The sequence below is a fragment of the Musca domestica genome, unplaced genomic scaffold (genome assembly GCF_030504385.1).
Source record: "Musca domestica strain aabys unplaced genomic scaffold, Musca_domestica.polishedcontigs.V.1.1 25, whole genome shotgun sequence".
In the NCBI taxonomy this organism is placed as follows: Eukaryota; Metazoa; Arthropoda; class Insecta; order Diptera; family Muscidae; genus Musca; species Musca domestica.
Window position 1 is genome coordinate 2,776,550 of NW_026712277.1, and position 16,703 is coordinate 2,793,252.

Below are 16,703 nucleotides of genomic sequence, written 5' to 3' on the forward strand. Positions count from 1 at the left end.
CGATTTTGGCCCTAGGCTCCTTTGTTAATTTCCGATGACTTAAGCCAGGCAAATAAACGCTCTACGTATTCCCACCTTAGCAAAATATTTATATTCTTGATCAGCGTAAAATTCTAAGACGATTTTGCCGATTTTGACGATTTTTTTAGATTCAAAACAAATAAATAAGCGCTTTATTTATTCCCACCTTTAAGCCTAAATTATTATTCCGATAAATAGAATGACGAACTTAATATATACCCTCCATACTATGTAGGGTGGAGGGTATAAAAACATATAGCAAGAATTATAAAGGTGAGAGTACATAAAAAGCTTTTTTTTTTTGACTGGCTGGCTTCTTCGTAGAGGAACAAAGGAATTTTAGGTTGACTTAGTTCGATTTTTGCCTTAAGATCCTTTGTGATCCCAGTCAAAAAGCGTTTTATGTATTCTCACCTGTATACCATGGTAGAAGAATATATTGATATGTCAAAAATTTTAAAATGTTTTATCAGAAATAAGTAGATTTTTAAAGGTTTTCTTATGCGACACTAGTCGGATGTTATATATGCATTTTCAACAATTTTTACGAATTGCAATTTTTTGATTGCAGAATTAAGGAGGTACAGTCATATGTTTACAATTTTTTCAATATTATTCATTTGACAACATGTCACTGTCAAAATGTATATTTTTTAAGTTTTTTTAAGCAATTTTATACACACAAATCAGAGATGGAAACCTGTTTTCTATGCCATGTAATTTGACAAGGTAAATTACAGAAAATGCAGAAAAATTCTACCATGAAATTTTTCATTCATAATTTTCAATTCCAAAATTGATTTGACAGTTCATTGTCCCAGCAGCTGTGTGGATACGTCTACAATGACGTATATGCAATAGAATTGACCGATGAAATTCACTCGCTTAAATGAGTCTAAACGTACTTTTATTTTAACAAATTTGGTAAGTTCACACATGTATACAAATATGTGGGTAGTGCACTCACCTTACACATTTTATGGCTCCAGTTTACTTATTTGGAAAATAATAACCGTCAAATTAAAAAAATCTTGAATTGTGCAAAAATGGTTTATAAGAATTGATATAAAGAAATATTTTATTAAAACATTAAGGTCAAAGGCAATATAAATCAAAGTGTCATTGAAATATTTTTTAGTCCTATAAATTATATTAAATAGGCAGAAAAAACTGGAAATATTCATCAGAAAATTATGTATTTTAGAACAAACACTGGTGACAACAAGACATGATAAAATTCTCCAAAGATCAAAAGAAAAAGAAACCTTTTTTTGGAATTAAAAAAAACTAGGAAGCAATCTCAACGCGTGCATTCTGTCATAGCCATGGCCTCCATCGCATGTTTAATGCGTTTCTATTATTGCATTATTAACATATTTAAAAGCAATGTTTTTTCGGTAGCTAATCGACACCGCTTAATTAGAATATATGTGCGAAATAAATAGAAGCAATTAAAAAACGAAACAAAAACACTTATCGGCAAACATTGTCAAAGGTTGTCACATCATTTTGCATTGCTTATTGACGTGCCAGAAAGCAATTAAAATTCAAATGAAAATAACATAATTGTTGTGCAATTTAATTAACTAAATGAGAAAAAAATACGTATTTGTCAAATTCTTTATCGAGATTTTGAGATTAGATTTAATCGGGGATTTTAATAGGAAATTAGTAAAAGTGATTTTGGCTAAGTTTTTCAACCTTTGTTGTACCATTAATATGTTAGGGAATTGAAGTAAGAAGAAGAATAAAAGCATTTTTTTATTCGAACTTGTTTTAATAAAACACGTCATTTAGATTGTCAATTCTTTTGATATGTCAAATAAAGGACAAATCTTTTTAATAGGAAATTGGTAAAAGTGACTTTGGATAAGTTTTTTAATCTTTTTTGTACCATTAATATAGAGGTGAAATAAAAAAGAAGAAGAATTAAATAATTTTTTATCCGTTTTAATAAAACGTGTTTTTTGACTGACTTAAGTCATCGGCTGGCTTCTTCGGAAATGAACAAAGAAGTCTAGGGCCAAAATCGAACTTAGTCAACCTAAAACTCCTTTGTCCCTCTACGAAGATGACTTAAGCCAGTCAAAAAAGCGTTTTATGTATTCTCACCTTTAGTTGTCGGTTAAGGCATCCAGAATTATTCACTTGAATACCACGATTATTATTTCATTTTATATTTATACAACAATTTGTAAAATGTTCAAAAGGGAAAACTATCAGTGGGTTCGTTTTATTGACACAAAGCAGGAATGTGGCGGCAAATGTATAACATTTACCATAAACAAATACAATGCACAACAAATATTAACATACTAATAAAATATTTGTAAATAATGACACAACAATAAAAGACGAATTTGACAGAATCAAAAAGGTCAACTATTTATTTGTTTGTTTTTTTTTTTTTTTTTTTTTTTTTTTTGTTTTTCTTAGCAAAGACAGAGGTTTAGTTAACATCTGGAAAGGAAATTGTAAGATGTAAAAGTTAAACTAGTTGCTGTTGTTTTACGGAAATTCGTCATTTATTTGATATCAATCAATAATAATCAAGTAAGTCTTAGTCTCAACACATTTTATTAATTATTTCACACTACAAAGAATCCTTTCCTTTTATTGCTATTAATCTGTTAAAATTAAATTATATCTATTAATATGAACTCATGTTTTAAAAAATATATATTTTTTCCTTAAAGCATTTATTTCAGTGAAATTATTTATAAAAGTTAAAATTATTTAATAATTAACCGCTTCTTTGTTGCTTGTGCTTACTGAACACAGCCCTTTTTTTCATTTGAAGCCCAGTTGCCGTTATTGACATTTTTCATATGTGTTTTAACCTGTTGATCCCTTGAGTGGTTCATTTTTCAAACTGGTGATCCCTAACCATGTTCGTTTCTTAATCAATAGATCCCTTGCTTGGAAGCGTGTGGAGCTTGTTTACGGTAATTTCGTGTTATTTTATGAATAAAATCAGTTTTTTGTAAATGTATATGGAAAATGAATAAGCGTGTGTGCGGAGTGGACTTAAAGATGATCCTGACTGGACCTGAAAGCTCCCCAGTAAAGGAAGAAGTGTGTGGATAACGAGGTGATCCTCAAAAGAAGTTGAGATATATTCAAGCATGTGCTATAAAGGATGGGCTGTGGAACTTCAATAAGAGAGGATTTAGATGATCCCAATATGAATTGAAAGCTCTCCAGCAGAGAAAGAACTGTATGGATAATGAGATGACCCCCAAATGAAGTTGAGATCTATCTAGGCATGTGTCTATAGGATGGGCTGGGGAACTGCAATAAGAGTGGATTGGACCTGTAAAACGCCTAAACTGAACTTAAAGCCCTTCAAAGAAAGAAAAGGTTGAATGAGAATGTGGGGAGGTGGACTAGAAGACCCGTAGATGCCCATTCCAACATTTGACAATGGTGTCATCTCTTGAAAATCAAAGGTAGACCTTGGAGTCTTGGAACCAAAAAAAAAAAACTCCTTAAAGGATTGAATTGGATCTGGATGACTCTTTAATTAAAGATGAAAGCTTAGATCTATCCAATAATGTGGCCATGACGTCATCTCTTGAAAGGTGGAGTCCTGTGAATTTTATCAACAAATATGGATCTCCAAAAGGTTGTGTGTCGGATTATCCGAATACCAAGCATCTATTCTCAACAAAAGTGACGATTGAATTTAATATCCTAACTTACCAAAGCCCTGGACAACAGAAAATAGGATAGGACTTACACCAGACAATAGTGAGTCCAACCACCAAAATTCTCTTCGATAGCCTAATTTCTAGAATCTCTATTACTTCTGCCTCCTGGGATTTGCTACCCCTTATAGAAATCATACACCAACTGCCGATTAACATCCAAATCGAGCAGCAATTTCTCTAACACTTTCCCTGTCTGGCAAAACTTCGATCCGATCATATATAGGTGCCGCTCCTACCTTCTAAAGCTCCCACTCGTTTGTTCATTTAGACATCCATCTAATCATTCAAATCCACCTCCTATATATCTATAATCAAAGCCCCATATTCTAATATTTGCACACTAATAATTCTTGTTCCTTTCTATTTTTTCCAGCGAAACTGTGACATCAACATAGACTCAAATTGCAGATTGGGGTGAAATTAAATTGAAAGTATTTCAAAACTAAGTGCAATTATTGTTAAACAATAACTCCATAAAATGGCTCCACCCACCGAGGAAGAAGTCAAACAAAAACAATGGTCCGAACAAGAACGCCTTGAGTTGGCAGCAAAACTCGATGCAGAACTGGATGATTTCATCAATAGTCTAGAACGAAAACGTTATGAAGAAGGCTGGCCAGAGGATCGTTGGCAGGAGGAAATGGACAAACATCCGTTCTTTATGAAGCGTGAACCCCAGCCAGGCGATGAGATACATCCAATGTTTGAAGGATTACAGAAACTGAAGTATGATCCTGAAGAGAACACCTGTGAAGAATTGGCTCTAAATTACAAAGAAGATGGTAATTTCTATATGAAGCACAAAAAGTTCCGTATGGCTGTTTACAGTTTTACCGAAGGCCTCAAGGCCAAGTGTGAGAAGCCTGAGGTGTTGTCTGTGCTGTATAACAATCGTTCAGCAGCTCAGTTCTTTTTGAAGAATTATAGGTGAGTGAAGAATAGACACAAGATTTCCTAAGGAACTTTTAACAATATTTCCTTCCTTTCAGATCCTCCCTGGCTGATGCCCAAAAAGCCTTAGAATATAACCCCGAATATGCCAAAGCACGCTGGCGTGCCGCACAATGTGCCTATGAGCTGGAAAGATTTGATCTATGTACAGAACTGTGTGAAGAAATTATTGAACGTGATCCCAACAACCAAGACGCCCAAAATCTATTGAAAAAGAACAAAACCAAAAAACAAGACATTGAACGAAACAAACGCAAAGAAATGGCATTGGAAAAGAAAAAATTACAACGTTTCCATAATCTCTTGAGGGCATTGGATGAGCGAAAAATTAAATTTGATGATATTAAACCGGGACGACCGATAAACGAAGAATTGCTGAGACCAAAATTTTTACCTCTCGAAGACTATCCAGTGCACTTAGATGAAGATAATACGACATTGGTGTGGCCAGCGGCTTTCCAATATCCTGAATTTATGTACAGTGATTACCAGCAACAACTGTCCGAGGAGGCAACGTAAGTTTTGAGAGAATTTTTTGTTGATTTGAAATGATAATGTGTTATGTTTTATTTCCCTAGTATGCTTGATGTTTTAGATGCCCTCTTTGCCGAACCTTTACCCTTGGACAAAACCGGCAGCTATGGAGCGGATAAAGTAAATGTCTATTATGAAAATCGCAAGGTTGGCTGTGTCCACAAAGTCAAACTGGAAAAGACCATCAAGGAGATTTTGCAAGAAAAGGGGTAAGGACTTGGAATCTTTATTTGAATTGCTAAGAGTTCCAAACTTTTTATGTTTTTGATCTTCCTTTTTTACAGTTTCTTTGTTACTGGTGGCTCTTTATTGTTCTATATCGTGCCCAAGGATTCACACACAGAAAAGATATTCGTGAATGAAGAAAGACGTTGTTTATTTAAGTAAAAAGATTTTAAACAAATAAATTTAATTTAGTTAAAAATGTACAAAATTGTTAATAACTTATTTTGCAAGGTCGTCTTTTGGAGGGGCAGAAGATTGTCTGATCTGCTGCAGCAAGACCAAATGGTCTTTCCACAGAATACGTGAAGGTCTTCTCATAAAGAAGTCGTGAAGGTCTTCTCATATAAGACGTGAAGGTCTTCTCATAGAAGACGTGAAGGTCTTCCCATAGATGACATGAAGGTCTTTTCATAGAAGACATGCAGGTCTTCTCATAGAAGACATGAAGGTCTTCTCATAGAAGACATGAAGGTCTTCTCATAGAAGACATGAAGGTCTTCTCATAGAAGATATGAAGGTCTTCTCATAAGGTGCCCTAACCCCATTTTTTATACCAAACCTAACCTCAAAGCAAAATTGAATTTTATTTTTTTTTTTTTTCAATATCAAAGCTTTTTATTAGTAATCACCAGTATAATATATTATTTTGTATATAATATATTTATGTATACATGTTTTATATATATTTTACAACAATTAAGCAAAAAAACTTGCAAATATTTTAAAAGCGTTACAAATATAAAATATATGCGATTTTTATAAATCTATAAAGTAATCTTTTTACTATATATGTATATATCTGTTGGATCGAGATTGGGTTTCAAATCTTACAATAGTTTTGGTGGTATTTTCATTATTGTTACGACAACAATTTATATATTAGTTTGGAGCAAATGCATTTTCTTAAGTCTTATTTGTTTAATTGATACAATTTTAATTAATTATATATTTTTTAATTGAAACAGTTTTTTTGAACCGTTACGGAAATACAGTGGATGAAAAAGAAATAATATAACCTCTCCATGGTGGAGGATAAAATTAATAATAAATTATGGAAACAATTTTTGAGGTTAAAATACTAGAAAAATCTATAGATTTAAAAAAAAAAAAATTATTTTGATAATAATTTAGTATTTTACTTTACATATAGTTACAATAGCTACTGTAAAAATTAAAATTATAAAATTAAGTAATAAAATCGTTGGAAAATAATAATTATTTTTTTATAGGTTTTTACAATATGTTTTTTATTTTAAAACTTAATTGCAATAGCATTATAAGTATATATTTCTCAATATTTTATAATAAAATGAATTTAAAAAAAAAATATTTTTTCCTAATATAATCAAAACAATTTTTTTAATTTTCTTAAATTATTACAAGTAAAATGAATATGATTTTTTCCATTATTATTTCTTTTTTTATTATTATTATTTTATTATTATTATTATTACTATTATTGTTATTATTATTATTATTATTACAATTATTATTATTCTTATTGTTATTATTGTTCTTATTATTATTATTATTGCTATTATTATTATTGTTATTATTATTATTATAATTACTATTATTATTATTATTACTATTATTATTATTATTACTATTATTATTATTATTATTATTATTATTATTATTATTATTATTATTATTATTATTATTATTATTATTATTATTATTATTATTATTATTATTATTATTATTATTATTATTATTATTATTATTATTGTTATCGTTATTATTATTATTTTTATTATAATTATTTTTATTATTATTATTATTAATATTATTATTATTATTATTATTATTATTATTATTATTATTATTATTGTTATTGTTACTATTATTATTATTATTATTATTATTATTATTATTATTATTTTTATTATTATTATTATTATTATTATTATTTATATAATTTTTATTATTATTATTATTATTATTATTATTGTTATTTCTATTATTTATACATTATTTATTATTTATCTCCTCTCCCCAATTAACCTTATTTCTAAATTAATTTCGATATGTTTACGTTTAGTAGTTCTTATTTTAGGAAAAAGCCTTCTTTCAAATTTAAAGTTCTGCAACCAAAAGGATAGTATATAAAAATAATTCATAGACAACAACAAGCACAAATAGTCAACAATACTTATAGATATATTTAATTTTTTCCTTATTTTTTTTGAGTAAAATTATTTTTAAAGAAAGGCCAACCCAAATTTTGAAAAGTCTATTTTAAAGCAGTTTTGTAATATTTTGTTTTCTAATGAAATATTCTAACTAAAATTTATTGATATTTTTTATGAAATATTTCAGATATATTTTAGTGCATTAAAAGGCCAAATTAAATTTAAAAATAATTTTTAAAGCATTTTTATAATGAGTTACTTTTTTTAATGAAATGTTCTAACTGAAAATATTTTAAAAAAATTTCAAATAACTTTTTTTAATAATTTTTTGTAAGAAAATATTTTTTTTTTTAAATATTCTAATGAAATATTCTAACTATAATCTATAGATATTTTTTCATGAAATATTTAAGATATTATTTAGTACATAAAAAGGCCAAATAAAATTTTAAAATAATTCTTAAAGCTTTTTTATATTGAATTACTTTTTTTAATATTATATTCTAACTGAAAACATTTAAAAAAAAAATTAACTTTTTTCGAATAATTTTTTGTAAATAGATATTTTTTTTAAATAAAATATTGTAACTGAAAACATTTTAAAGAATTTTCAATTAATTTGTTTGAATATTTTTTTTGTTAAAATATATATATTTTTAAATATTTTCTATTTAACTAAAAATAAATTTGTATTCATAATTTGTTTTTATAATAAACTAACTAAACTTCTTTTTACATAAAAATGTCAAATTTAATGCTTCCAAATTTAATCTTTAAATTTGTTAAAAAAAAAATCCGATATATAATATGCATATACACGTTCTTGTAATTGAGCTTTTGATTTTATATGTAAATTTTCTTATAATTCTATGTTTTTCTTTCCTAATTAAAAAAAGAATCTTGTACCGAAGACGACAACAACAACCAATTTTGTAGGCATGCACATTTAAAGTATGTTTATATATAGGCTGGATTCACGTTACCTGATAAGTATTTATGTATTTTATGTAATCTAAATCTATGTGGCAGTTAAATTAGCATTATCATTAAGCAGGCAATTAAATAGATATGTAGAGTAAATTGTAGCATGAATTGCATATTATGATGGACATAACCTCACTTTTTTTTAGAAATGTAAATATTTCTTTAAACGTCTTGAAAAGAAAATAGAATTTGGACATATATTTTGGTGTCACATGTAATTCAAGGACTTATAGAGGATATTTTTAAAGGACCTAGGCAAATTAATAGATATGTAAATTGTAGCATGAATTGCATATTATGATCAACATAACCTCACATTTTTTTAAGAAAAGTGAATATTTTCCAACGCCTTGAAGAGAAAATAAACTTTGGACATATATTTTGGGTCACATGTAATTCAAGGACATTATAGTTTTTTTTTTCTTTTTAAAGGACCTATATTGTTTATTTTCAGAGACAACCAGGCTTGGATTTATTTATTAAAAAGGTTAAAAAGCTGTTTTCCAAATTCCAATATTTCTGGACTTTGAACTCACTTTTGTACTTATAGTAGACTGTCTTTTAAGGGTTCCAATCTGCATTTGGTTTAGTTTTGTTGGCCCTGTTATAAGACCTCCTTTTTATTTTCCGTCCTTAGTTACCAACCCGGTTGGGATTTCCTTCCAGGGCAGGAGATTGGACAAAACTTCTCATAGCTTGTAAGGAGGACACTTGAGACAATATTCACAGGTCGACATAATTGATTGATTTCAAACTTCGTGTGTCCGATTTCAACTCTGACGTACGTTATTTTGATTTGCTCCAGGTCTGTCCTTCTTGGTTTTCTATAAAATTTCTGTCTGACACCGCATTTAGCCAGCTAAAAGAGAATCCTCGTGTGGTCTGAAAAGGAGCACTTTTCACATGTCTTTCAACTGCTAAAAGCACAGTCGTCCATATTTGTTTCTAGGACCTATAAAAGGGAATTTTCTAAAGAATATCTTTCCAGGACCTAGAAAGAATCTTTTCCAAAGAAAATGTTTCCCGGTCCTATATTTCCGGACTTTGAACTCACTTTTGTGCTGACTTATAATAGGCGTTCCAATCATATCTTTTTGCTGTTTTCCGTCCTTATATACCAAACCGATTGGAATTTCCTCCCAGGTCGGTGATTGGACAATATTTCTCATAGCTTGAGGAAGGACACTTGTGACAACATTCACCATTAGGGTTCGGTTTGATTTTGGCCCATTCTGTCATTGGGTTCCTATAAGACTTGTGTCTGACAACACCCCATTTAGCCAGCTGGAAGAATATTACCTTGTGATATGAGATCAGATACCTTGCAATTGATATTAGCAGATTCTTCCATATTTAAGAGGGACCTATAAAAGAGGATTTTGTAGAGAATATCTTTCCAGGACCTGGAGAGAAATTTGTCTAAAAAATGTATTTTATTTCTTTAGATTCCTTCCAATTATTTCAAAGACCTATAAAATATGATTTTCTAGAGAATATTTTTCCAGGCCTCAGAGACTTTTCTAAGTAATGGATTTTATTTCTCAAAGACCAAATTTTGGGTTCAACTTTTTCAATTTTCTTCTCTAACAGGGAGCACTTTTCAGATTCCTTCCAATTGGTAATAATAGACACGTCCATATTGGAGAGGGTCACAACAAAAACGAAACGAGGATTTTCTAGAGAATATCTTTGCGGGGCCTAAATATAAACTTCTCTAAAAAATGGATTTTATTTCTAAAATACCAAAATTTAGGTTAATTTTTTTAATTTTTTTCTCTAACAGGAATCACTTTTCAGATACCTTCCAATTGCTATTAGCAGAGTTTTTCAAGTTGGAGAGGGTCACAAGAAAATTTATTTCAAGGACCTATAAAAGATAATTTTTTAGAGAATATCTTTCCAGGACCTAGATAGAAACATTTCTAAACAATGGATTTTATTTCTCAAAGATCAAATATTGGGTTCAACTTTTTAAATTTTCTTTTGTAACAGGGAGCACTTTCCACATACCTTCCAATTGCTATAAGCAGCGTCGTCCATATTGAAGAAGGTCCCAAGAACATTTATTTCAATGTCCTATAAAAGAGGATATTCTAGAGAATATATTTCCAGGACCTAAATATAAACTTGTCTAAAAAATGGATTTTATTTCTAAAAGATCAAATTTTGTGTTCAACTTTTTTAATTTTCTTCTCTAACATGGGGGCACTTGTTAGATTCCTTCCAATTGTTAATAACAGACTCGTCCATTTTGGAGAGTGTCACGGGAAAATATATTTCAAGGACCTACAAAATAGGATTTTTTAGAGAATATTTTTCCAGGACCTTGATAGAAACCTTTCTAAACAATGGATTTTATTTATTTTTTTAAATTTCCTTCCCTTTCTTCTGTTGTAAAAAATTCGTACCAAATAATAAGATTACGCTTCTCGTTGCCTTTAAAAATTCCCATTTAAGCTATTATACTTTGAGGTTATGTCTATTTGTTAAGAGGCCAAAACAAGCCATTTTCTTCAACATTCAATTTAATGTTTTTAAACTATAACTTATTTTTCTATACTCAATACTTCTTAGCTAAAAAAATCTGGCAGCTTTGTTTGTTTGTTTTTTTTTTTTTCAATATATAAGCTATAATACTGATGATAATCAAATTATTTAAAGTCTTTTTGTTAATTGACCTAACTATTATTAAATATAGAAAAGAAATAGAAACTAAAAAAAATTAAATATAAAAATGATACAACTTTTATTTTTCAAATAAATATCAAAAACGCATGTGATCACAATAAAATGAGAATTAAAATTAAAACGAGTATTATTATAAGTTTTTCAATTCTAATTTACATAAATAATGAAATAAAAACTTTAAATAATTGATTAAAATAAAAAAAGTTAAATGCTTGGAAGTTCTTTTTTTTGAGAGTTTAAATTCTTTTACAGAAATTTAATAAATTAAAGCTTTAAATTATTAAAAAAGATAACATTTTGTCGTGCAAAATCGGAATCGAAATCGAAATTCTCCCAGCTCAAAATTCGCTGTGCTGATTTCTTTGTAAAACATTGTTAATTTTAAATTTGAGCGGTGAGAAATCGATTTTCTTAAATCTAGGCAAAGAACCGAATTTTTTCGAACCCATTACCTGGGCTGTGGCTGCAGAGGATAGGTCTCCAGCAGCAGCAACACCACCTACCACTCCATTATTACCTGGTGGAGATCCCTCCAATTTGGCAGATTGTGTCATTGGATTTGAGCCATTTTTCAAATGCTGCTGTAGCTGTTGTTTGATACGCATAGACTGCTTCGGGGCCAAGGTGGCATATTTATGCAACAATCGCGTGGCATCCTTGGTTGCTCGATAACAATTTTCATATTCCAATTCGGCCTCCTCCAAGCGTTGAATACCACTTTGTTTCGGTGTCGAGTTGTAATCCTTATCCGTTTTATCGCCATTGGTATGACTTGAACTACTCTCACTGCCCTCAGCAGCAGCACCGGTATCATCAAATTTAAAATCAATATTTTGTAATAGAGCCAATTGCAACAGCTCCGTTTGGAGTTTCTCTTTTAGCTGGGCGGCATCCGTAATATCATTGTAGGAGGATTTTTCAGTATTATTATTGTTGTTGTTGTTATTTGAATTGAGCATTAGAGATCTACGTTTATTTATGTTAACCGTGTAAACATTTTCGGAAATTTTTTGAGCATTTTGGGTACGCCGCGGTATGGTAGCTGTTCCACCTATGGTAGGCGGCGTCGTACTGGCCGATGATTTTTTCCTTTGTTCAATGATTTTCTGTGGCGATGAGATGTACAGATTCTCCTTACGTTCCCGCCTCATTTTTATGTTGACCAAATGTTTGAGGCCAAGATTATTGGAGGATTTCTGAAAATATGAAAGAAAGAGATTGGATGTGATTTCGGAAATTCTATTTTTTCTAAGAGAAGACCTGAGAATCTTTTCATAGAAGGCCAGAATGTCTCCTCATAGAAGGCCAGAAAGTCAGGTCCGAAGGTCATCTCATAAAAGACCAGAAGGTCAAAAGGTCTTCTCATAAAACGCCACAAGTTCTTCTCAGAGAAGTCCAGAAGTTTTTCTCATAGAAGGCAGAAGGTCTTCTCACAGAAGGTCTGTAGACAAATCCCAGAAGGTCTTCTCACAGAAGTCAAGAAGGTCTTCTCATAGAAGGCCAGAAGGTCTTTTCATAGAAGACCGGAAGGTCTTCTCATAAAAGGCCAGAACGTCCTCGCAAAGGTAAGAAATTCTTCTCATAGAAGACCAGATGGTCTTTTTATAGAAGGCCAGAAGGTATTGTCATAGAAGCCCAGAAGGTCTTCCCATAGAAGATCAGAAGGTTTTCTCATAGAAGCCACAAGGTCTTCTCATAAAAGGCCAGAAGGTCTTCTCAATGAAGGCCAAAAGGTCTTCTCATAGTAGGTCAAAAGGTCTTTTTACAGAAGGCTAAAAGTCTTCTCACAGAAGGCCAGAAGTTCTTCTCACAGAAGGCCAGAAGGTCTCCTCATAGATGGCCAGATGGTCTTCTCATAGGCCAGAATGTCTTCTCACAAGGTCTTATCATCGAATGACAGAAGATCTTCTCATAGAAGGCCAGAAGGTCTCGGGAGATATCAAGGATGCCGCGCATCGTCATTATTTTCAAATATTTAAAAAATTTTCCAACATTTTATTCCCTCTACTCACCTCCTTTTCGTCTGATTTGAGAGCGGACGTCGGCGTAGTCTGTTTCGATGGACTTATGGAGCCACGTTTCATTTTCATGGTATCACAACTGTTCGGATAGTAGGAGGGCACCTTATCATCAATGCTTATTATCGATTTCCTTGGAGTTTGATAATAATTTTCTTCCTCCGCTTCGGATACAATGACAGCAGGAGAATCTTTTTCCGAGGCAGAATCGGTGGGTGTACTTGTACACATGGTGGCCGGCATGGGTTGTTCCAATTCCTGAGCTGCCTTAATGGTCAAAAGATTTTCATAGAGATTACCACTGAAATCTTTATTCAAAGGTGGAGTTTGTTCATTGGGCTTCAAGATGATGCTGGCATTTAATGGTGAACCATTTTGCATATTCTCATAGATGGTGCTTTCATTGGCCGGTATGGGAGTTTTTCTCAACGGTACCATGTCATAATCACTTTCATCCTGGCGTTTTGATTTCAAACTTTTCAAGGGTAACGTTTTAGTGGGTTCTCCATTGATTTCTTTATTGGGTTCAGAATTGGACGAGGACGAAGAAGATGTTGTTGAGCAATATGAACCCGTCGAATACCCCGATGAGGTGGAGGATGTGGTGGATGATGTGGCAGTATTGGTATTTTCAGTCTTTTTCTGTTGTATGGGTGCCATAATGCAATAGCCCGTCAAATCATCTTCAATGACAATTTTATTGCGTTTTAACTTCTGTATTGATGGCACAGCACCACTGGCTCCCACTAGATTAATGGAGGAGGTATTGCAGGCCGAAAAATTAAAGTTTTGTGGCAATTGTTCGGATATGTTGAGACTCTCCAATGAACCACTTTTCGATTTCAAGGCATGTATGCGTTTCAAAATTGCTCTGGAATTGGAATGTCCAATGGAAGAATCATCTAAACTCAGGGAACTGTAATTATGACAATCTGACTCAACAAAATCATGGAAGTCATGATCATCTTCGAGCCCATCTCCGGATGATTGTAACAACAATAAAGCAGCAATTTTCTCCTCATCAAAAGTATCCAAAAAATTGATTTTCGACAAGTCAGGACTTGAAAAGCTATTACGTTTATTGCTATTCGTGATGGCTGCCACCTCAGGCCGTTTGAGTATTTCATTGGCATACAAAGGATTGCCAAAGTCGTCTTTATCATGACCGCCACCCTTACCACCACCATTGATAATATCCTCCATGGTACAGGCTTGTGATTCGCTAACACTTTCGGCCCGCTTTGAGCGTCCCGCACCGAATATATTATCCAAAACATTTTTATATTTTTTCTTTTTAGCCAAATCCACTTCGGGATTGGTGTTCGAACGTGGTATGTCATTGAGAGCGGCGGAGGTTTCACTTTCCAAGGTGTTGATACGTTTACGATGAGGCGGCAGCGGGGGTAATGGTGGTGGACAATCCGAATGTTCCTCCATTATGGCATTAATAATACTTTGAGAACAGGGTTTCATTTCTTCATAGATGCCAGAGGCTATGGAGGCCCTTGAAAGACGTCTCGATAGACGTGGTGGTATATTACCTTCGAATATTTCCTCATAGATTTCGGAAGCACGTGACAAACGTCCAACACCACCAGCGGACCAATTAAAGCTATTATTTGAAACGGGGATTTGTGGCAAAGGTCCAAGGGCTGCCAAGGCATCCTTTACGGCGCTGGAAAGAGAGAGAAAAGCGAAAATGGATTTTAGGAGATAGAAATACAATTTTAAACTCTCGTGGAATTGTTAAAGGATTTCTTCAAGGATTACCAGACCTGTAAAAGTTTTTATGCTAAAGGAAAATTGTAAACGGACTTCATGGGAAGTTCTCCCTTTTGCAGAAAACATTTCGGAGGAATCCGATTTATAAAAGACATTTCGAAGTTATTATATTCTAGATAACCTGTGGAAGATGTGTTATCTACAGAAGACTATTAGGCTCCTACCTATAATTGACCTTTGAAAGGTATTCTGTCTCCAGAAAACATTTCAAATGTGTTCTATTCATTGGGTTCCAGGATTTCTATAGAAGATTTGTAGGGCTACAAATCTTCTTGGGAAGGGTTTCAACCATAGAAGACCGATCGAAGGAACCTATCATCAAAATGAGTACTTTATCCATAGAAGAAATGAAAAAGGCATTGTATCCATATAACGAAAATGTTTTTTCTATTATTTAACACTAAGGAAAGATTTCACTCTTCTTGGCTAGCTTTTAAAATATGGAACAATTTTCAAATTCCGTACTTAAAACAAAGTGCTTCCCAAAAGGAGGATTTCCTTTAATATAAAATATATTTTACAATATGTTCAATATCCAATATTCATTCGACTTACCTCAATTCCGTTTTGGTGCCCACCCTACTGCTGCGACGTTGTTCAAAGAAAACTTGTCTGTATACCTCCAAGTTCTTAATCGACTTCTTAATCCATTTCATGTGTTGGCGACAGGTGGCCTCCGTTTCCTCGGCAAGGTAAATAAAACAATCACGACGATTGTGAGTCCAAAAAAGACCATACGAATACTGTTTGGTACGTGATGTGGCCAGGCTAATACTAACACCAGGCACATTGACCGATACACACAGCTGGGACGTAGATTGATCCTTTTCCAAGGATTTAATTGTGATGCGCAGGAAACAGGGTAAACATTTAATTGCCTCAATTTTCACCTCACATTTGGTCCACGCTTTAAATCTCAACGATAATGGGCGTTTATCGTAGATATCTAATTTTATATCTGTTACCATACATATTTCATTCGACTCCATGATGATGATTCTGACGGCAGGATAACTAACACATTAACAAATAACTTTTTAAAGCATATAGATGATTATTTTAATTGGCAGTATTCTTTTTTGATTATCTTTAAATTTAAACAAAATAACAAAAACAAATTGAAATGACTAACATATTCTTTAAAAGACTAGCAACTAATTTTCTTCTTGCTTTTTTCTTCTTCACTTCTTCTCGTTCTTATTGTGTGTAAGTACAACAACAATTAAAAAAAGGACTCTCCCATGACCAAATAAAGGAAGAAGGGAGAGACTGAGAACAGTGATGCATTTGTTTGGTTATGTGCAGGAGAGAGTGAGAGAGAAAGGTGCCAACAAATGACGGCGTTGAAACATATTACGCGGGCATGGGATATCGACATACAGAGAGATGCATTTGGGATTCACAAGTAGAAATTTCAGTTGGGGAAATTTAAGTTTTTAGAAGAAAGGGGGTAAAAAAAAATAAATTTAATATTTTTTTATATTTAACAATATTGGATTTTTTTTCTCATTTTTCCGCCCCTTGTCTTTGCATCTGTTTAAATCACGATATAAGTTGCAATATTAACGATATATTTTGTGCCCAGGTATAAATATTATTCCCAGCATATTTACTATTAAAAATATAATATATTAACCCATGTTTCGGCTGATAAA

General features: G+C 32.0%; 2 protein-coding genes across 2 annotated transcripts; one reads left to right on the forward strand and one right to left on the reverse strand.

Moving 5' to 3' along the window:
- The first annotated feature begins 2,885 nt into the window (after positions 1 to 2,885).
- On the forward strand, positions 2,886 to 5,606 carry LOC101896093 (DNA polymerase interacting tetratricopeptide repeat-containing, protein of 47 kDa). The gene is made up of 5 exons (XM_011296461.3): positions 2,886 to 2,966; positions 4,105 to 4,658; positions 4,721 to 5,197; positions 5,261 to 5,425; positions 5,501 to 5,606. The coding sequence occupies exons 2-5, from the start codon at positions 4,210 to 4,212 to the stop codon at positions 5,601 to 5,603; spliced, it is 1,194 nt and encodes a 397-aa protein (XP_011294763.1). The 5' UTR covers positions 2,886 to 2,966; positions 4,105 to 4,209; the 3' UTR covers positions 5,604 to 5,606.
- Positions 5,607 to 11,287: 5,681 nt separating this feature from the next.
- On the reverse strand, positions 11,288 to 16,268 carry LOC101896249 (serine-rich adhesin for platelets). Its single transcript, XM_011296462.3, has 3 exons — positions 15,604 to 16,268; positions 13,261 to 14,941; positions 11,288 to 12,444 (listed from the first exon to the last, which is right to left on the reverse strand). The coding sequence occupies exons 1-3, from the start codon at positions 16,035 to 16,037 to the stop codon at positions 11,587 to 11,589; spliced, it is 2,973 nt and encodes a 990-aa protein (XP_011294764.1). The 5' UTR covers positions 16,038 to 16,268; the 3' UTR covers positions 11,288 to 11,586.
- Between the last annotated feature and the right edge of the window lie 435 nt (positions 16,269 to 16,703).

Coding starts and splice junctions, on each gene's coding strand:
- LOC101896093 (XM_011296461.3), top strand. CDS start 4,210: ATGGCTCCACCCACCGAGGAAGAAGTCAAACAAAAACAATGGTCCGAA. Junction 4,659..4,720: donor TTCTTTTTGAAGAATTATAG/GTGAGTGAAGAA, acceptor CCTTCCTTTCAG/ATCCTCCCTGGCTGATGCCC. Junction 5,426..5,500: donor GAGATTTTGCAAGAAAAGGG/GTAAGGACTTGG, acceptor CCTTTTTTACAG/TTTCTTTGTTACTGGTGGCT.
- LOC101896249 (XM_011296462.3), bottom strand. CDS start 16,037: ATGGAGTCGAATGAAATATGTATGGTAACAGATATAAAATTAGATATC. Junction 14,942..15,603: donor GGCACCAAAACGGAATTGAG/GTAAGTCGAATG, acceptor CTCTCTTTCCAG/CGCCGTAAAGGATGCCTTGG. Junction 12,445..13,260: donor TCAAATCAGACGAAAAGGAG/GTGAGTAGAGGG, acceptor TCATATTTTCAG/AAATCCTCCAATAATCTTGG.